Genomic DNA, 22,830 nt, shown 5'->3' on the forward strand with positions numbered 1-22,830 from the left:
CATTCCAATTGGTCTTTGGACAGCCTATTGATGGCCATTTCACTAAAGACACTAATTTTCTCTAGGATGCACTTAAGACTAATAGAATTGACACACACAAAAATGTCTCCTGCATGACTCTCCCTACCTTCCCCGTGATTGTACACCTGCTTTCCTTATATGGCAAACAAGGAAGTAATCGTGTTGAAGTTGCTTTTAAACACAGCTTTTCTGCTTTGCCCGTCCAGGTAGCTTCTATTTTCATTTCAATCTTAATGAAAGCTTTTGAATTTACAGCTCGAGTTACTTTTCAAAGGGTGTAAGTAGCTTCGCATCTTTTTTTTTTTTTTTTTCCCCTCTCTTACACTGCAAGAAAGACTTTCACGGCCTCCAGCTTTGGTCTTGTAACCCTGGAGGTAACTCATTTTTTAATCTGTCTGCACAGTGAAAACTGAACCGAATGGGGATTGAGCTGCTCTGCCTGTTCCTGCTACTTCTAGGAAGGAATGATCGCGTCCAAGGTAAGACCGAAGCTCTCCGGTATCTCTCTCTCTCTCGTCATCTTACGCTTGACAAACTGTCATTTGCTTCAGAAAGCAGACCTGCAGTAATTTTTCTTTTGATCTCCCTGATGGCTCTCTTGCCACAGAGACACTTTAACAAACTATAGGCAGACTCGGGGCATGTCGCTTGGTGAATGTTCTAGGTGCTGGGTAAATAAATACAAAGGTTGCATGGGCATTTTAATGAGGAGAATTAGACAGCCCTTCCTGCACAGTGGGGCTTCTGAGTAACGTTGTGATAGTCGCTTCAGAAGCTTTTCTATTTTGTTGTATGACAAGGGCATCCACTTGGGAGTCATGATCTTGAGAATAGAGAAGGGTCTTAGAAACAGAAATGCTGAATTTATAATCCTTTTTAATGGGTACAGATAAGTTTTTGAAATTAAGGGGCAGGTATTGAATAGGAAAATAAAACAGATGAGTTTGTGCTGCTGGGCAGTTAGCCATTGCTGTGGTTTAAGACAAAAGCGCTAACTTCTGTTTACATGGTGTATATATTTCCGATGTGACAGGTATAAACTACAAACTTTGACTTGAGTTACTAGCCTTCAGAGGACTAATTTTCTCAAGTGAAGTTTGGTGTAGCTTTGCTTGAGTAAGACGTGTTAGTCCTATAAGCAGAATGAATGAATGAAAGTGCTTTAACTCCCCGTCTTGCTGGCTTTGCCCTTAGGTGGTTGTGCCTGGGGTGGTGCAGAATCCTGCTCAGACTGCTTGCTCATGGGACCTCACTGTGGCTGGTGCTCCCAGGAGGTAAATCACTGGCCCTCACCCTGTTGCAGAATACTGTTTATACATCAGTTAATGTCCTCAGTGAAAGCCTTTCTCTCTGTGGCGTTTAAAGAATCAAGAAAGGGACCTGACTATTAGAGGGTCAAATTTGTATTCATGTGTACTTTGAAAACAATTTACTGAAGGAATGGATGTCAAATTATTTTTTAAAAACTTACCTAACCATCCTTTATTAAATCTAGTGGCTTCTTTTAATTAATTAGTTCATTAATTAATTTTTTTCATTTTTATTTTTGGGATAGGGTCTCACTACATAGCACTAGATGGTCTGGAACTCACTATGTAGACCAGGCTAGCCAGGAACTCACAGAGAGATGTCTGGTTCTGCCTCCTGAGTACTAAGACTAAAAGGGTTCCAGCCATCTGGTTACTTCTCTTACATTAAAGGTTTTCTAGCTGGTTGCAGGTGTAATATTCTGTCTGGATAATTGGTGACCATGGAGATGATATTGTTCAAAGTGAAGCAGACACTTAATGCTGCTACAGTGTGGTTCCAGTGTGCTACAGTGGGACCTGAGATCTGTTGTGAGTCTCTGCTAGGTACGTCAAGAATGGAAAGCTATGATTCATGCATCAGGCAATTCTTTTACAAATTACATGTTTGTGAACTGAGTGACTCTTGCACAGCAATTGCAAAGCTGTAAAGAAACTGTCTTGTCTGGTGAGAGGGAAAACTGTGTGAAGAGTGAGGACCATGGGGCCTATCTAACAAGACAGACCAAGTCCCAGCCTGTGCTGTGATATACAGAGCAATGTGTGAAGGATTTGCACCTAGACAAAGAGGCCTTTGGCTTTCTGGATTTTAAGTCCCACCCACTGGAAAGACTCTACATGCCAACCAATGCTTATAAATGCCAACAAGAGCCCAGTAGCATTCTCAAGGGGAAAGGAATCTAGATGCCCAGCTTAGAACTGGGCTATAACTGTTACGACCCACATTCCACATCTGTAGAGGGTCACCTTATAGATAGGAAAGCATAAACCCCTCCACTGCCTCAACTGCTTGGGCCACAAACAAAATTCAAGACAACTATGCTCTTTTGAGTTCAAATAGCAAATGCAGTATTCAATAAGAAACAAGCCCATATGTTCCTTGGACATTATCTAGAATACAATATTAGTTTCATGGCAGAGACAAAGAAATTCAACCTAGAATTTATGTTTACTGTGTGTGTGTGTGTGTGTGTGTGTGTGTGTGTGTGTGTGTGTGTGTGTCCATCTATGTACTCGTGGAGGCCAGAAGAAGGAGCTATAGTTGTGCATTTCCAGATACAGGTGCTGGGAATGTATTTGGGTCCTCTGAGAGAGCAATAAGCAATCTTAGCTGTTGAGCTAATCAGCTACAGCAAACAGATGTGGCCATTAGAACAAAGAATGAACAAAGCTTAAAGTATTCACAAACTGTTTCTCAGTTCACACCACCTCTTCTCTTTTGGCAAAGGCTAAACACAGCTGATAGCCACTGCAGTGTGTTAGGAAGGATTCTGAGGCCTCATCCAGCCACTGTTTGCCTTTGTTACATCATGGGAAGTTGCAGTTTGCCATACTCAGGATAGAGCCTCAAATCTCAATACATCTGATTGGCAGTAACAAATTGTATTTTCAAAAGTCCATTTTAGAAGAAATGTAACTTTCCTAGCTGGTGAAAATAGAAGACATGGCTTAGAATCCTAAGGGATAAGGAAAAGATATAAGCATTAGTTTGGTTCTTAGTAGACACCAAACTGGCCTCCAGGAGCCCATCACACATACACACACACACACACACACACACACACACACTCACACTCACACACACACACAAATCCAAGGGTCTCGGTTCAGTTTTGCCCATAGTTGGAAACAACTTTGCCTATCAGCAGCACCTGCTCTGGGTGCTGTAAGATTGGAGTAGCTGCATCCCTGCTACACTCTACACCCCTCAGCCTTCTGTCTGGCTGGACCAGAAGAGCTGGGATTTTTCTAGGATCCCAGACAGAATACAGACTTTAAACCATCCTCTCTTTCAACTTCTAAGCCTGAAAGAAAGCTCTAAGAGACCTTGAACTGGAATTCTTTAAGACACTGAGCTCAAAGTCCTTGAGAGGTCTGTTTCGGCCAAGTGATCGCAGGGACTACATCAACGAATAGGGCAGCTGAGTGCCAGTCAGGGAGATGTCAGGTGCCCTGTCCTTTAGGAATCCAAAGGAAACATCTCCCTGGGTTTGTGACAGACATAAAAAGCATGACAGTTCTAGGAGTCCAGAAACCAGCCATTCTTCCAGAACAAATAAAGTCACAGGAAAAAGTCAACTTTGGGAACGCAGTCATTTTAAAGATCTACTCAGATCATGGGAGAAACTTCCAGACATGGGCTTTGAAAAAACAAACAGTTAGATGAATTTGACTGAGCATAATTAAAAAGAGGCTCCAGTGTTACTCAAAATAACTCCACCTGCCAATCACCACCAGTCTCATGGGGGTATGAGGTACATACTTATCTCACAAAACATACAAAAAATAATGCCTGGCATGTTAGCAAGAGATACAAATTTTTCTTATTCTCCTCTTTATAATTTTTTCCCCTTTTAGAATTTTACCCACCTGTCTGGAGCTGGAGAAAGGTGTGACACCCCAGCAAATCTCTTGGCCAAAGGATGTCAATTACCCTTCATCGAAAACCCTGTCTCCCAAGTGGAAATCCTTCAAAATAAGCCTCTCAGCGTAGGCCGACAGAAGAATAGCTCTGACATTGTTCAGATCTCTCCCCAAAGCTTGGTTCTTAAATTGAGGCCAGGTATGGAACGATTGGTTTCCTAGCATTGTGTCTGTGACTTGCTGCCCACTAATCCCACTAGTGCCCAACACACATCATTGGTTATTGGGATTCCCATTCCCCAAACTGCGAGAAATGGGGAATTACTACCATGTCCCTTCATTGTGTCACTGAAGACAGCTTCTCTAGCGGTGACCGTTCAAATTACTCAAATGTCACTTACATGACTGCACATTTCTTCAAGGACTGAAATGTGGATTTGATCTGCCCTCTATTCGGTTCACCTTTTCTAAAGCCACACACACAAAAAACACAGCTTATCTTTCATCTAAATGGATGCTACTTCTCCCAAGGAGATATAAAATATCTCCATATACACCTCCTCCAGCCCTTCGAAACTCACCACTGAGAGATTTGCAAGGATGTGCTCATTTATAAATGCTACCACACAGTTTGTGAGATTGCATGCACCTTAATAAGGTCTCACTGAAATATAGTAGCCAGCTAGCCTAAGACTGGTTCATTACAAATAACTGCTGTGTTTATAGATGTGCCATTCTCATGGGCTATTACAGGTGTCGAGCAGACTCTGCAAGTGCAAGTCCGCCAAACGGAAGATTACCCAGTAGATCTGTATTACCTCATGGATCTCTCGGCCTCCATGGATGACGACCTCAACACAATCAAAGAGCTGGGCTCCCGGCTTGCCAAAGAGATGTCTAAATTAACCAGCAACTTTAGACTGGGCTTTGGCTCTTTTGTGGAAAAGCCCGTTTCTCCTTTTATGAAAACAACACCAGAGGAAATCACCAACCCTTGCAGGTAAGTAAGTGAACTCCCTGGCATCCTCAGGCACTGGTTTCTACAGATGTAATGCACACACCCAATCTGCCCTGCCAGGAGCTTGTTAACACCCTGGCATTTCTTTCTCATGTTGGGATCTCAGCAATTCTCTGTGGTCTAGGTAGTTTCCAGCCAAGGTGGGGTCATCATAACTTCATGGTTCCAGTCCACAGACCCTACATCATCTGCCAGGTTTGCAGGTCAGGATATAGCCAAGTAGGTTTCCTGCCTGTGGGCAAGTAGACTTTGTCTTTCACTGTGGGCTACACAGGCCACACTTACCAGTCCCTCTGAGATCTTCAGTCCTCAGTAACCACCGCTTTCTAGAGCTATTTCATAAGAACCTACATTTTTTTTTTCCTGAGTCTTTCTATCAAAATAACTATTTTTGCAGCTTTCTCTGACGCACTTTGGGAAATGTGGCTTTTTCTCATTTCAGAGAGCAGGAGCCTTTACTGCAATTAAACTCAACAGGAAATGAGGCAGTGAGCCTATTATAAAATGTTATAGCCAACCATTAAAACTATGTATTATGCAGATGATAGTCAAGGGCAAATTGCTCTGTGATGGCTTACTTGTATGGTCAATGACATGTTCAAAAATCAAGCAAGTTATTTAATATCCTTCCTCTGAAAAGGAGCTACCATTTGCTCCATGGCAGCCTCTATGCTGAATACTTCTTATGCATCTTTATAATGATGGAAGGTTGAAAGTGGTCTCTTTGAGTCTTGTACTCAGAAGAAGTAGCAAGGAACTTGGAGAGGTCAGCAAGTTACCCAAGACCACGTGACTGAACAAGGATTCGTGAAAAGATCCAGTTTGAGTCAAAGCATTAGCTTTATACTACAATCTCTCTCTCTCTCTCATACACACACACATACACACACACACACACACACACACACACACATTTCCCAAATGTATGTTAGTATTTAATATTTTAATACATCAAATGGAGCAGTATCTATAAGAAGCAAATAATGTTATTTCAGTTTAGAAGTTTAGTGTAGTTCTCATAAGCTGGGTGGTGGTGGCACATGCCTATAGTTCCAGCACCTGGGAGGCAAAAGTAGGTGGATCTCTGAGTTCAAGGACAGCCTGTTTTGTAAAGCAAGTTCCAGGACAGCTAGGGTTACACAGAGGAACCCTGTATTGAAGGAGAAGGAGGAGGTATAGTTAGTATAGTTCTCAACTGTAATCTGACATAGGCCAAACAATTCTACTCTGAAAGGAAATTCTTACTGATTCTAATTCTCAGGAATTGTGTTTGGCTGCAAGTCATAAAGACACTGGCTTAAAAGGAGAATTGTTTCTCTCTCCTCCATATAGAGGAGTCTGGAGAAGGGTAGTTCAGAGCTGGCTTACCACTCCACATATGGGAATCCAAGGCTTTCCTGCTGTCTGTCTGTCTGTCTGTCTATCTGTCATGGGTTTTGTCTTCATGGTCCTAAAAGGCTGCTGGGGCACTAATCATGTGCCCATTCCAGGAAGTAAGAAAGGAAGGGAAGTAGGCAGATCAATAAAGAGCTAATTGGAGTGTTCTAGAAAAGCCCACAGCAAACAATGCTGTTTGATGAGTTTGGTAATTGAATGAACCAAGATAATCAACATTCCAGACTTGTCTTCCCCTTGGAATGATTCTTCCTGGCCCAGTGTAGTCAGTTCTGCCTCCTCAGAAGCAACCACTTTCTGATTTCTATTGTTTAGATTGTTTTTGCTTGTTCTTGGCTCTCATATAGATGTAAGAATGTGTAGTATGCACTCTTCATGCCTGGCTTCCTTCCTTCTTTCTTTTTCAAACATTTTATTGATTCTTTGTGGCTTTCACAGCTTGCATCTTGATCCCACCCATCTCCCTGTTCCCTTGAATCCAGCCTTTGCCCCTGCAATCGCCCCCCCCCATAAAATAAAAGAAAATAAAAGAAGAACAAATTCATAAACATCTCTTCTTGGAAACTGTAGTGTTACACAGTACACCCTTTAGTCCATATTTACTTTACCTGCAGCCTTTACACTGCAATTAGTCATTTCAGGCCTCTGGTTTCTGCTGCACTATCAATACTGAACCCTCACTGGGACTCCTCTCCGATATCCTGTTGTTGTCCTCTGTTACGGAGATCCTGCCGCTTTGGGTCTGCAGGACCGGCCCCTACACATGCTGCAGCAGATCATAGATGGACTGGATGTTGGGATGAGCCATCTAACTCATTGCCCTGGTTTCTGTGCCTGGGTAGAGGCTGAGTTGGTCACCCACCAGTTCTTCCCCATCCTCACCACCAGGGTGAGCTCTCCAGCACTGCCCCCAGCTAGTTCACCCCTTGCAACAAGGAGCAAAGAATAGGGCCTGTTCTCCTGCTCTTGGCCCTGAGCTCACCCAAACCTCACCACCAGGGTGGTGAGCAACACTATGTTGCTCAGGTGAATTGCAGGGGTCACTCTTCCAAGTGCTGCAGCTGATAAGGGGCAGGGCCAGCTGTCTTGCTCTTGTGACCTCAGAGCCAGCTCTCTTGCTCTCAGGTGGCAAGGAGCAAAAAGGGGAAGACATCTTTCACTTGCTGTGGATACTGTAGGGCAGATGAGGGAGGTGGGACCAGCTCTCCTGCTCTCACACCCTCAGAGCCAGCTTACCGGTACCCCTGCCAATGGGGGTCAGCTCTTGTGCTGCTTAGGTGAGCTGCAGGGCCTGCTCTCCCAAGTGCTGCAGCCAGTGAGGGGCAGGGACAGCTCTTCCACTCTCATGCTCCAGGTGCCAGCAGGTGTAGAGGGATGCGGGGCAATGCAGAGGGCATTTCTTTCTCTCCCACGCTGCCACATGCCAGACAAGTAGTGAGGCCCTTGCTCCCCTTGCTCATGCCCTCGGGCTGGCTCACCTGCTCCTGGTTTCTGGCTTCTTTTTTCAACAAACTGCTTTTAGATGTCTTTTTGACTTTGTTGTGCACATGAGCTGTCTGCTCCTCTTCATTTTAACACAAGGCCCTTTATAAATCTGCTACAATTTCATCATTCATTCTTCCCTTGATGGATAGTTAGGTTGTTGCCACGTTCTGGTTTCTGCTGTGGAAAATGTTGGTATAACCACTTACATATAAATCTTTACAAAAGATGTACTTTTATTTCTCTTAAATGCATAGATAGAATAGATTTGAATTGTACAACTTTTTTTTAATTGTCAAGAAACTACCAGACTCTCTGCCACATAGATGTGCTACCTTTTGTTTCCAAGAACAGTTTTCAAGCTTTCTGTGATATACACACACACACACACTATCATCAGTGGATGGTGGTGTTATTAGCATTAGAATTACTAAATTTTCACTAAAAGGTCAGTCCTTTTAACTTCAGATATTCTGATAAGTTTGCAATGTTGTTGCTTTAATTTGTGTTTATTGAGGAATGACGTTGAACATCTTTTCATGTCTTTATTTGTCCTAAAGTCGTATTTTGGGAAATATCTTTTTCAATCTTTTAACCATTTAAAAATTTTATTATATAATATATATAATATAATAATATAAAAATTATATTATTAATATTGTTTTGTATGAGTTCTTTTATTTTTATTTTATGAGTACCAGTGTTTTGTGTGTCTGTGCACCATGTATATGCAGTGCCCTCAGAATCCAGAAGGGGAATTCAGAACCCCCAGAACTGGAGTTGCTGATGGTGTGGATGCTGGTAAGGAACCTGGGTCCTCTGCAAGAGCAGTAAGTGCTCTTAGCTGTTGAACCATCTCCCCTACACCTATTTTATGTATTTTGGATACAAGTTCTTTGTCCAATATGTTTCTCAGATATTCTTGTCAGTTTGTAGCTTAGGTTACTAACAATATCTTTTTTTAATTTTTTATGAAGATCAGTTTATCAGTTTTTAATTTTGTAGTTCATAATTTTTTGTGCTGAGAAACTCCGTCCTTTTCTAAAGTGATAAAAAATATCTTCCATATTTTCTTATAGAAACTTTAAAATTAAAGGTCTTCCATTTAGACCCGTGATCACAACCTAATGCATTTTTATATTGAGAATGAAAACCGTTGAGATTCATTCATCTTTTGTTCCCACGTGGAACTGGTGATTCCAGAACTATTTGTTAAGCATAGTTTCCCCACTGAGTTGACTTGATGTCACTGTGAAAAACCAATTGGCTGCGTGTGAGTCTAAATGTGGACATTCACTTCTCTTTCATTGATCCCATTAATATGGATCAAGTTTTGCTTGCAGGAAAGCAAGTTCTCCAATGCTGTCTTTCTTCTGATTTTCCTAGTGTCGCATTTCCACATAGATTTCAGAATCAATTTATCAATATCTCTGAAAAATATAATTGAGATTTTGAAAGAGACTGGAATGAAACCACAGATCAGTTTGGGGAAACTGTACCATTTAAACCTCTTGAACTTTCTGGTCAAGTCATGTGACAATATCTCTGTTTCTTTGTTTCTTGTTAAATGTCTCTGTTAACCACTTCACTGATTTCAATGTAAAAAAGAAAAAGCTTTAATTTTTTTTCTGCCTTTATATTATCTATTCCTAGAAACTTGTAAAAACTCAGTTTTCAATAGTAATTTATTAAAATGCAACATAGTTTGGAGATTCATTTTTGTCCTGAAACCTTTATAGATTTCCTCTCATTAATTCTCACCTGCTTTTGTAGACTTCTGATTTTCTAAGTCACATATCCGTGAGTAATAATATCTTCTTCAATGTCCATTGCTCTGTTTATTTTTCCTGCCTTATTGCATTATCTAGGATCACTGCTTATGTAGGATCCACAGCACAGTTTCTAATTGATGCGGCAAGAGAGGACAGAGCTGTCCTTGTCAATGGGCTTTAAAGAAATGCTTCAGTTTCATCGTGGAATGTATTGTCAGCTAGTGATGTTTTCAGTTTCTTTTATAGGGCAAGAAAAGTCCCTCCTAGTTCTGTTTGGTGCCTTTCTCTTCTTAAGTACAAATGAATGCTGAATTTTATTTTCCCAATTTACGAAGTTTAGCCAAAATTTTTATCCAAAAATCTTGTCTCTTTACATAACAAAGATAGCTAAAAGGAAACACATTCCACCCCTAAACATCAGGATTCTGTCCTCTCTGGATAGACAGTAGGTGGCTTCTAGCAAATCCTGTAACATAAGACATGCAGATGTCTAGGAAGAGTGACAATGACTCAGATGCATTCTTTAAGAATGGCAAATATTAAGTAATAAGGTGTGGCCACTGTTAGCAATGACTTGGTCCATCTGTAAAAGTCAATACATTTGTTACTGAGAACATCTCATCTGATATAACAGCCTCCCTTCTGTTTCTATTTCTTTGGTAAACTGAAGAGCTCTGCACCTGCCTAAAGTTTGCATGAAACTATTTGGCATATCCCATGTCCTCCTGCAACAAGCTTTAGTACAGTCTAATGGGGCAAGTCCATCAGTACCAAGTACTTCTGATTAATTCTCCCTGTTTTGGGTCAGATAAGATGTAGCAATTTGACAATAGGGAAACAATGAGTATAGAATGCTATCAGAGAAACAATTAAAATTAACAAAGTTAGATGACTCGACTAAATTAGGAGGCAACACCTTGAATTAGCAATGAAACCTAGTCCTAAAAGAGGCTTCTGGAAAAATAAAAGTAGTTTGGCTTTATATTTAGTTCTATGTATGATAATTTCAACATTAGTTTTGTTTGAGACAGTGGCTCATGCTGTAGCCAAGACTGGCCTAGAACTTGCCATACGGCATGACTGGCCTTGAAATTAAAGCAACCATCCTGCCTTAGGCCAACTACTGAGATAATTGGTGTGAGCAAACATGCTTGGCTTTTATTCAAGCAGTCTTTCATACTTTTGTTCATTAAAAACAAAATTGCAGAGCCTCAAGCAGTGTGCTGAATGTGGAAATATCCGGGGGCAGGGGATCTGAACCCATTCCACAGGGAACTGGGTTTCTTTAGTAGACAGGCACCTTGGATGAGGACAACATGGGCTCCAGAGTCAGCTCTGGGTGGAGTCTTGGCTCGTTGAGTCACTCCTAACATGGACTTAGCTGGGTCATTTCTCTTCTCAGATCATGTTTCTTTTTCAGTAAACTGAGAGCTCTAGTTCTAATCACACAGAGTGGTTGTGAGGATTAGGTCAGATCATGAATGGAAGCATTTGACTTGACCTTGCTAAGTTCTCAATAGCAGGTGCCACTAGTAACAATAGGGCATGACCAGAGGGGACCAGACCACTGCACAGTGTGTAGCTGCTAGGGACCTAAAGGAAGATTACACATTTGGTCTCTTGAACGAATCTATATATCATGTTGGCTAAAGCTGCTTCTCTATTTCTTCCTGGCAAAATTTATCATCCAAGTTGTAAACTGAAAGTACTTTTTAAAAAATTGCAACACTATGTTTTTCTTTCCATTGTATCTCTAAATTCCTCTGTTCAGCTAGCATCCCCCCCACATATATATGATAAAAACTCACATTTCTTAATCAAACCAAATCTTGTAAGTATAGAGTAAAATTTTATCAAGTAAGAAGACAATGAAAGATAAGAGGAAAGAGCCTGGAAACGTTTTGTAATATGCATCAGACTTTGTAGTTTATCCATATACACTGATGGATACTGATGCTAGAGTAATCAAGAGATTGAATGAGCTCAGAACAATAGACATTCAAGATAAGCATCAATTTCCTTTCTTTCATTAACCCATTACCTCATCTCTAGTTATTTCCATCTAGTGGTCCCCAAACTTTCAAATCTCAGGACTCCTTTATACCCTTATAAATTAACACCTCTTGGGCCATTCCATTTTAGCTCAACAGACAAAAGCACTTGCCATGGGAACCTGATGACCCATGCTCAATCCCTGGATCTCATGGTAGGAGAGAACAGACTCCTGAAAATTGTCCTCTGACCTTACTCATATACATACATCACACACACACACACACACACACACACACACACACACACACACACACACACACCGAGGAGAGAGCAATAATAAAATAATAATAATACCTCACCCATGTATGGTATTGTACGCTGCTAACCCCAGCCCTCATTTGGCCAAGCCAAAAGGATACCAAGCATAAGTCCAATTTGACCTGCAAAGAGAGACTCTGCCTATGACGATGATGATGATGGTGATGATGATGACAATAATGATGATGATATGCCTCCAAGAGAGCTTCAGTTTATATGGGTTATATATTTTAATATTTACTTTATCAGAATATAATAGAACAAGTAAGCATTTATTTGCTGGCTTAATATTTACACTAAGAAATATTGCATATTGTTATAACATGTTTTAATGAACAGTAACTACATTTTCAAAACAAAAATGCAAATAATCAGAAAGTTTTTTGTTAACAAATAGAATAATAATAGTCTATAATTTTTTTTGCAAATTTCTAAAGCAGCTGGTTTAATTGAAGGCAACTAGATTGCCATATCCACTTTTGCATTTAACTTACTACAGTATTTTTGATAGAACTCCTCAAAGAAAGTCAAACCTCTCACGGAAATGAATTTGTCAAAGGAGAATCTCACCTGATCACTATGTCCAATGACTGTGTCCAGTTGTCCACTCTTGCAATAGACTAGGTGATGAGTGAATGTTTCAGTGTAGAACCTGAAACCGTGTCAGTTGACACTCCCTGTTCTGTTACACTGCAGTCCACTGATCTGCCTGCATGTGAGTGACCCTTACCACTCACAGTTTGCAATGCACATCTCCCATAATCCATGATATCAAAAGTGATGCTTGTTAATATCACCACCAACCTCATCACATGTGCCTTGAAGTACTGCAAAATGTTGGGTGTGTTGTCAGTCTCTCAAGTAGTAAATGAGCAAGTCCCTCAATTCAAATATTCTAGTTACCTTGAATTTCACTACTGGCAGCAAGTGCCAGCATTTATATTCATGGAAATGACAGTCCTGCTTTGTTCATTTTTAAGAACATGTCTGCCAAATATTCAAGTTGGATTAACTCAAGTTTAGCTGCCAATCATTCCTTCAGGTGAAAATGATGCTCCAGGAAAAGGGGCCAAGTCAGCTTGTTCATGCAGATGCTTCTTCTCTGTATTTCGTGGGCAGCAGAAATGCTCTGTGCAAACTCTCCACATGTTGAAGAAAAACCATGTATTCGGAGATGCCCAGCAAATGCAATTAATCATTTGTAATAGTTCCTCCAGGACAATCAGGTAGAACAAGAATTTCCACTTTTATTAAGCTTAGTGCTTCCTGAGAAACTCCTCTCAGGACACTGAGTAGAGCTTGGTGCAAGCGCCTCAACATGTGGGAGGCCCCTGCTCCAATATTACTCTCCAACTGACTGAAACCACACAGTAAACAGCAAGTGGAAGCTATAAAGTGCTTAAAGGGCTTTTCTGTACTGTGGATACGGCAGTATATAGCTTCTCTCTGCAGAGATAAAGGTGTGTGCAAGGGGGAAAAAACAGGTAAAAAGAAGGGATTAGAAATCATTTTTAATTCCTGACAGAGAAAGAAAAGTATAGTTTTATTTTATCAATACTTTCTTATTTTAAAACAATTAACAAAAATGTACCTCTTTATATTGTGCTTCATAATTATCCTACAACTAAAATGTAAATCCATTGTTGTCTAGGTCCTCGGGAATTGTTACTTGGGGAGAAGAACCTCTTCGCTTTAGCTGTGATGCTGAGAAAGTAGCGTTCAAATGTGCCACTCATTAGAGGCAGGTCTCTGATGACACTAGGGTCTCTATTCAGGTTTCCCAGCTGTGACCCATCCCAACATTCTGCTTTGCTTTCCCTACATGTTCCCTGTCATTTAATCAGATGAATGAATAATATTAAATTTTCACTCATTTTCCAAAATCATAGAGCTCTCATAAGATAGTAATGCTAGTTAGTTCACTGCTGGAGGATGGCTTGGTCAGTAAGGTGCTTGCTCCACTGGCATTGGGCCCCGAGTTCAGATGCCAGGACCCATGCAAGAAGCTGGTGCTGCAGTGTGCACCTGCAGTCCTGCTGCTGGGGAGCTGGAGATCGGAAGGTCTCTAGAGAATGCAAGGCAAGCCAAACTGGTGAGCTCTGGGCTGAATGAGAGATCCTGCCAGCAACAAAATAATAATAATAGTAATAATAATAATGTAGAGAGTAATTAGCAAAGACATCAAAAGTTTACATCTGGTCTCCACATGTGCACACACCACACACACATACACACATACACATACACTATACACACACACACACACCACACACACCACACATACACATATAACATACACACACACAACATACACACACACCACACTCACATACCACATATACACACAAACCACACACACACACCACACACACCATACACGCACATACACACCACATATACACACAAACCACACAAATACACACACCACATACACACACAAACCACACACACACACCACACACACATCACACCACATACACACACAACATACACACAGACACCACATACACACACACCACATACACACACAACATACACACACACCACACACAAATACCACATACACACACACACACACACACCACATCCACACACACACACAGACACAGCATACACACACACAAACCACACATACACACACACACACACACACACACACACACACAGAGTCATTTCCTCAGAGTCTCCTCTAAGAGGAGATATTCCAAGCATCGAAGATGCAGATTTCTCACATTAAAGTCAGTTGGCAGTTCTTTTATTCCAGAAGATGCCCCAGTGTGATGCAAGCCAATAGCCCCAAATAAAGGATTCAAACTAGTTAGGTCTCGGGGAACAGGCTAAGCCAAATATGGCTATCCACTTCCTATGTCATATAATCTTCACAAGAATTTTGGGAACTAGTTCTGACATCTAGCAGTGCTGTGTGACCTGTCTAAGGATAGATAACTGCTTAATATGTCTACTCTAAACTGAATGCATTGTCTGCTTCCCCACAGCTTCTGCAGACACTGTGTGAGCAATGTTGAACACTGGAACCATTTTAACATTTGACTTATTCCTTGCATCACACTTTAAAATACTTCTTATATTTGAGAGTAAAATATATATATTTATATATATATATGTGTGTGTGTGTGTGTGTGTGTGTGTTTAAGGCATACATCTAAATATAAAATTAAAAGACAAAAGAAAGATAAGAGATTAGTATTGTTCAGGGTGCACACAAAATTAAAATAAAAATGGCCCAATAGAAGAATATGCAAGGGGTATAAGCCTGCCAGTTAAAAAGGATTAAAAATAAAATGCCAATAAAGATAGACAAACACTGAGTCCTAGTAATTAAAGAAAATGAAAACTAACATTCAGATGACATTTCTAGCCAGTCATGTGACTTGCTTTTTCTCATTTCTGTTGTGAATGGTGTATGGCCTGAAATACTAACATCAGAAATGGCAGCAGTCAGAAACTGCATGTTCTAATGACATCACTGATCAAATCCATTGTCTGTCCTGGGGTGTGTGTGGGTCTGTGTGCAGTGATCTCTGTAAGAAGCGGCATTGCCTCTGCACAGCCCATGCTGCAGCATTGCTTAGTCTCATAACAACCCTGCCAGGGAGAGTTCATGCACGGTCAGCACTTCAGAGAAATCTGATGCAAGTTGAATTCTGAGAGTTAAAAATAAACATCATGAATCAGAGAGGACATAGAAAAAGTGGCCTGGAAATTCACACTTGCTCCTGGGCCAATTAGACCAGGTGTGTCCACCCAGGTGAAATAATAGACAAACCTTGTGTGTTAGGGGAGCACAGAATGCTGTTGTGTGCTATTTTAATCGCATTCTGACAATAAAGTCTGCTTTGAGTCAGAGGGTGGAGTTAGTCACTAGCTAACAAAAATTAACCATAGAGGTTTCGGAGGACTGAGGAAAGATAAGAGACAGGAAATAGAAAGGTGGGGCTGAGAGAGGATCTCAGCTTTTTTGGATGGAGGAATGTAAAATATAGGAGGTGGGTTCTCTGCCATTTCTCTAATCATTCAGGTTCTTACCTCGATCCTGGCTCCCAATTTTTTACTGATAAAGAATAATTAGATGAACTCATCAGAACACAAGGACCACATCCATTCAACTCTCTTGCCATGCTTCCTCTCCCATTAGCTGGTGGATTCTAAAAACTCCCTTTGGCTGAGGAAGTGGAACAAAGGTCAGGAAGGACCTTCTGGGACCAGAAGCATCTTTTCTGGGGATAGCTGTCTGAAGATATTCGGACTGAGCCAGTCAGTGCTAGGCTTCTCAAACTGTCCTGTTCTTATGCTTATGTTCAGACACAGAGTCTGAACTGCTTTCTATGCATGTATACTAACAAAAAGATGACCATCTCAATGGACATCAACAGTTTTGTCCCCATGAAACTCCCCGCCCCAGACCTTCAGTTCTGTAGCCCTGTCAGTTCTCATCACTCACAATACTGATTGACCTACAATATATTAAACATTGTTTCAAGAGGAATTAGATTCCTGCAAGTTTTTGTTTTAGTTAATTGGCCAATAAACACCTTTGTTTTAAAGTGTATCTCAGTTTAAGGGCATCCGATTTAATCAATGTTGTTGATGTATTACCATTGAACTGTAATGTCTGAAGGAAAGTTATTTCTACACAAATCACACCCCAGCCTTGTTGTACTTAGGAACACTAGACCACATTTCGGTATGGGGAGCATTTCAAATAGTGAAATCATTAATAAAGAAATAAAAAAAAATGAAACCAGATAGCACTAAATACACTACTAAAAGGTCATTTGTTTGTTTATGCTGTGAGTGCTGGGCCTCGAGGAGAAGCAGAGTCTTGCCTTGCTTGACCTCAGTTTACCTAAGGAAATTGACTTCTTTTCTGTCCCTGTTTATGTCTATGAATAAGAAAATGATACAAACACTGAGTTAATCAGCTACCTAGGAGGCCGAAGCAGGAGGATCATATGCTCAAAATATGCATGAGCTCACTTGGGGACTTCAAACCCAACCTGGGTTACTAGTAAGACCCTATCTCTAACCAAGTAACACACACATACACACACACACACACACACACAGAGAGAGAGAGAGAGAGAGAGAGAGAGAGACAGAGACAGAGACAGAGACAGAGAGACAGAGAGACTGGGTGATTTGGATCCAACTTAGCAAGTGGGTGAATTAGATGACTTTAAAAAATACAGAATCTAAAAATAATGAAGATCAAGGTCTACCTCAGGAAGTAGGTGTGGCTAACAGAAACCTGACTCTGGTAGATGCAACTGCTCTTGGGCTGCTGACAGACCAACAGATCTGTAGACCTAAGGCCAGGGAACTACGTGTGATCTACAGAGGTCACTCTGCTGCCTAAGGCAGTGTGCCACACTCTCACTGGGGTTCCTCCTTTCTATCTCTTTTCTTCTACACCAACAGTTGGCAAACCTTAGCCTACATCTGGAAGGCTTGATACCACACAGATTGCTAATCCTACACTTAGCATTTCTGGAGAAGACCCGAAATACTGCCCTAGATATTTCATTTCTACCAGCGATCCTGTAGCACCCAAGGTCCAAAGAGTAAACTTGGGCCTACATTATTGGCTCCTTTTTTTAAAGATACAGACCAAAGCTCAAAAGGATTGAGTAATTTTCCCAGAGTTTCCTGCATAGCTAGTAACTGGCTTCCAAACATGAACATGAGTGAATCTTCAATCAGCGCCTGTCATTTTCTTTGATGCAGGTGTCATACTACCATGACATTTCAACCACAGGTTCAGTTCCAGGCTGGTCTGCTCTCATGTGTTGTATCACTGTGTGCTTGGAAACATTGTTTCCTAGGTTTATGTCAACTAGACCCAATCTAGAGTCATGTCAGAAGAGGAACTCTCCAGGTGAGAAAAACCCTCTACCAGATTGACCTGTGAGCAAGCAAGCCCTGTGGTTCATTGTCATGCTTGGTGATTGGCCCTGCTCTCTGTATGGGTTGCTGTCCCTGGGCTGATGCTCCTGGGTGCTTTGAGAAGCAGTCTGAGCAAATGGTGAGGATCAAGCTAGTAAGAGGCACTCTTCTACTGCCTCTGCATCAGTTCCTGCCTCAGGCTCCTGCCTTGAGTTTCTGCCCTGACTTCCCTAGGTGATAGACTGCAAGCTGTAAGAGGAAATAAACTCTTTCCTTCCCAAGTTGTTTTGGATCGCAGCAACATAAATCCTAAGACAAAAACCAAGGGCTTTGCTGTGAGCTCTGGGCCCATGGCAGACAGGGTTGAGAGCAGAGGAAAAAGGAGGCAGGATCTTCTCTCCAATTCTTAGGGATGACTCATGCTTGATAACAAGTCAAGATAGCTGAACACAAAGTCACACAAAGTGGCTGTCACCAAGTAAACTTAACTTATCAGGTATACTTTGGTTTGTAGGCCATAGAAAGTAGTGATTACACACCATGGAATGAGGGTCTGATGATGGGATCCTCTGCAGTCCCCATTTGAGCTGTGTACAATACACAGTAGGCTTCAGATGGGTATTAGCCAATAAAGGCAACATGGGGAAGACAGCAAACTTAAGATTTACTGGGCTCTTTAGAAAAATCAATCATCATTTAAGGAAATGTTCCCAGGATATCAGATCTAATAACTGCACTGGATCACATTTAAGAATATTTTTCCATATTCCTTTTGTAGTAGTATACCCTATTTCTGTTTACCTACGTTTGGATTCAAGCACATTTTGCCACTGACTGATGATGCTGAGAGATTCAATGAAATTGTGAGAAAACAGAAGATTTCTGCTAATATTGACACACCTGAAGGTGGATTTGATGCGATTATGCAAGCTGCTGTATGTAAGGTATGGTGTGCGGGGGTGGGGGGGTGGTGGTGGGGGTGGGGTGGGGGGGTGGGGGTGGATTTGGGTCATTACTCCATCCTATTAACATAAATTTCATCTCTTATTAGCAAATCGGCTTCAGGAAACTTATCTAATTGCTTTTCCTTTGATTACCATATTTCTACATTGATCCTTTTCTTAAAATATAAAACTTCCACTAAATATTTACCTTAGTCATGTTGAAGTGGAAGAATGTTTTATATGTCTGAATTGGAGTAATCAAAGTGTCCCAGTATAAAGAAATCTTGATTCAAAGATCAGATTAGTTGTTTTTAATTAACTATAGTAGAAAAAAATTAAAGGCAGAACATTAATAAACATTAAAATGTCTGAGTCAGTATATAGCAAACTTAATTACATAACTATTTATTTCACCTTTTCATGATGTGGGGCCTTCTAAATGCTAGGCAAGCACTATACTAACTCTACTAATGAGCTGCACCTCCAACCCCTGGCTTTGAGAGACAGAGTTTCATTACATAGCTCAAGATAAAAATCTGTTGTTTTGAACTAATAAAGTCAAGATCAGAAGTCACATTGACTCTGTCAGGACCCAGATCCCTCTTGACTACTTGAGGAGTCCTAAGGAGAATGATAGGCCTGTCTAGACATTAGTCCATCATGGGCAATACAAGGAAATGTCCAGGCAGAAGCTTCTAGAAGGCAAAAGGGTCAGGAATTAAAGGAGGAAGGAAGGGTAAGGTGGTTTAGGACAGCCAGGAGAGTTTTTACCCAAGGCTTCCTAGACTAATATTAGTTTTGGGAGATCGCTGCTAGACACAAATTGCAGACAATCTCTACTAGTAGGACCCTGGGGCCATCTTCAATCAGCAGTTCTTATGTTAGGTGTATAATTCTCAGGTGACATTGTTAGAAATACATACCAAAATGTTGGGTGACATTTTAATGAAACGGGCTTACTTAATAACCAATTTAAGTTGCATTTAGCTTGAATTTAAAATGACTGTGACCTTCCCACTACCTCCTCACATCTTTTTTTTTTTCCTCCCGGTGAATTGAGAGCAGATAATAAAGATCAATAACTGGAAGACAAGATGACCCCAACACTATTTGTAGTGGAACCATTTTTTTTGTAATGGGAAAAAATCTGAACATTTTCTAAGAGAAGAAAGCAAATGCTACAGGATTTCATGTCTTTAATAAGCTACAAGTTCTCTATAGATAGAAAGGTTAGAATGGGCTATCCACACATTGCTCTGAATCCGAATGTGAGAAGCCACACAAGCCTCAATTCGGGCCTGCCTACCCATCTCCATACAACCTATTCTTCCTTTTCACTCTAGGAGAAGATTGGCTGGCGCAATGACTCGCTCCATCTCCTGGTTTTCGTGAGTGATGCCGATTCTCATTTTGGAATGGACAGCAAGCTGGCAGGCATTGTCATTCCCAATGATGGGCTCTGTCACTTGGACAACAGGAATGAATACTCCATGTCAACCGTCTTGGTATGTAAACTTCACTCTCTTCAGCTTTCAGAGCCACATGTTGACCCACATGATGACAACTGCTATGAAGCCATATGAAATGACTCACTCAATGAAAGCAGTGTATATTTTCTACTTTAGGAGCTAGAAATTATTCTCATCTACCTCAATTGCACTGTGGGTTCCACAGAGAGCTCAAGTGACCTCCACTAGGTAGTTGGTGGGCATGTGTTGAGAGTTTAAACCTGTTACGTCACAGGTGAGCCCAGAACCTCACCAGTTTCATAGAGATCCTGAGGCCAGCAAAAAGCAACACAGATAGCTCTCTATTCTCAGCAACAGTGGTCCGTATCAGAACAGTACAACCAAAGGCTTTCTGAGCATTGCTATCCCTCAGTTGTATTACGACCATGGTGCTCTGTTTGGAACAGCTAATCAAATACTGTTTGGTTGGTGCTTATTAACGCTTAGCTGAGTTTTTTGTTGCTGAAAAATGCTGGTAACATTGAAAATTAAAGAAAAACTCGACTGTTGTCAAACTAGGTAGAAATTTCAGATATCTTTGCCCCATGTAGTCTCTCATCTGATCTTCAGTAGGACCCTAAATGCTGTTGCCATCAACAGACCATGTGGCTACCAGACTTGAAAATGTTATGCCTTGTACTCAAGAATCTAAATTCTCTTTTGAGGCCCAGAGAGCCCTCTTTGACCTCCACTATGTCCCAAAGCAGTCATTTCTCATTTCACCTTTATTCATGGATGCCTTCATGCACATCTCTATATGGTAATGTGTTCGGTTATTCTGTGCTTTCCTCAGAGCCCGGGCTAGTTTGTTATCTTTGTTTCCTAACAGCTCAGTGCCTACATCACAGTGTATAAGATGGAAGAAAGAACCATCAACCTGGGAAAGTCCTATTTTGCATATTTAACATAGTAGGAAGCATGGCTCAAAAAGTTAAGTTAAAGGACCCTTCAAATGATGATTTATAGAAGGATGCATAGGAAGGAGAAGGGAAAGCCCAGAATTCCAATGTCAATTGGAAAAAAAAAAACAAACAAACAAAAGAAAAAAAAATGAAAGGAAGAGAGAAAGAAAGAAGGTATTAAAATCTATTCTATACAAGCTCTACTAGTTCACAAATTTAGGCCATTCTTTGACCTGATTCTGAACTTCAATCTAGATTTCCCCATCTTTGAACTGTTTTATTCCCCCATACAAACATGGTCTCTAATCTCAATCTTTTTCTGTGAGAATCACAGTGATTATCACCAAAGTTTGTCTTTTAGTCAATGAGGTTCCAGGAAATGGGTCCTTTTGTCATTAATTTATCAAGCACCCCATAATAGGATTCTTGAAAAGCAAAAGATTGTAGAACCAAACAATGCCCACTACCTGACATGAACTTCTGATTTAATAAATGTTTAATTGATTATTCTGAATAAATTTCTGCAAAGCATAGAACCACAGGCCATTCCAGTCCCCCTGAGTCCTTTGAGTATTTTTGTATGCTAAAAGCAAAGCTAGATTCCCAGGACCACCATGTAGGACCTGTTTCTGGCCTTGAGTTTTCTACTGAAACACAAAACAGCAGCCCATGTGGACTGTGTGGTAGGACCCTGGTTCTGCATGAAGCAGTAGACAGATGTGCACTGGTGGAGGGAAGAGGACCCAGTGTGGCAGGGCTCTAGAGCAAGGGGCACTTAAAGTTTGGGCAACTGAAAAGCAAATAACACTAAATGTGTCAGAGCAAGGAAAAGGTCTATTGTCTGGGATTTCTACTAATAAAAATCCAAATGTGGAGCTGGAGGGATGGCTCACTGGTTAAGAGCACTGGCTGCTCTTCCAGAGGACCCAGGTTCAATTCCCAGCACCTATATGACAGTTCACAGCTGTCTGTAACTCCTATCCCAGGGGATCTGACACCCTCACACAGACATAAAAATTAATAAACAAGTAAATAAAAGAAATGAAAAGTATAAAAAATAAAAAGTAAGCTGTGACAAAAAAAAAAAAAAACCAGAAAAAGATAAAAGAAAAGGTATTCACGGCTTGGGTCACAGTTGGGAATTTCCTCTGGATAATTTAGAAAAAGGAACACCCTTTGCCCAACTTGAACCTTGCACCTAATGATGGTCCCAGACAGAAATATCCTGGCAGCTATGAGAATGTAACAATGCACCACCTTGGGGAACAGAAAGCTTCTCCCCCGCCCCTTTGACAGACTGCAGCCTTAATCCGTATTCCTTGTTTAATTGGCCACAGCTTGTTCCTTCCTCTACGTGTCCTCTTTGTGTGTTTTTGAAATCACAGTGGAGGCAAATGTGCTTCCTATCTCCTAGACTTGGAAAGTAAATTCACCTGTAAATTTGATAATGGATGACTTTTTAAAATTTTTTCACATCACTTAACAATGAACGTTTTCCATACCACAAGGGCAAACTATTTCCATTCATACTTAAAAAAAAAAAAAAAAAAAAAAAAAAAAGTTTAGGATCCCATTCCACCAATTTATGACACTGCAAAGGCAATAAAACCAATGCTGAGAAATGGCGTGGGCCCGTCTCAAATCAGACAGTCACAGGAATTATAGTGTGTTATTTATTCAT

At 40.9% G+C, this 22,830-nt stretch overlaps 1 protein-coding gene across 4 annotated transcripts in view; it reads left to right on the forward strand.

Annotated features, from left to right (window-relative positions):
• Nucleotides 1-22,830, forward strand: part of Itgb6 (integrin subunit beta 6) — a 120,955-nt gene that overhangs the window by 44,833 nt on the left and 53,292 nt on the right. The window contains exons 1-7 of one of the 4 annotated variants that reach the window (XM_051184599.1): nucleotides 129-227; nucleotides 425-500; nucleotides 1,216-1,295; nucleotides 3,906-4,110; nucleotides 4,665-4,911; nucleotides 18,574-18,739; nucleotides 20,083-20,244. In XM_051184599.1, coding sequence (XP_051040556.1) covers nucleotides 440-500; nucleotides 1,216-1,295; nucleotides 3,906-4,110; nucleotides 4,665-4,911; nucleotides 18,574-18,739; nucleotides 20,083-20,244 — 921 coding nt within the window. In that variant the 5' untranslated portion in view covers nucleotides 129-227; nucleotides 425-439. Of the gene's footprint in view, nucleotides 1-128; nucleotides 228-424; nucleotides 501-1,215; nucleotides 1,296-3,905; nucleotides 4,111-4,664; nucleotides 4,912-18,573; nucleotides 18,740-20,082; nucleotides 20,245-22,830 lie in introns of those variants that run through there. The other 3 variants (XM_051184597.1, XM_051184601.1, XM_051184600.1) reach the window with 3 other exon arrangements.

Source organism: Phodopus roborovskii, unplaced genomic scaffold (genome assembly GCF_943737965.1).
Source record: "Phodopus roborovskii unplaced genomic scaffold, PHOROB, whole genome shotgun sequence".
Taxonomy (NCBI): Eukaryota; Metazoa; Chordata; class Mammalia; order Rodentia; family Cricetidae; genus Phodopus; species Phodopus roborovskii.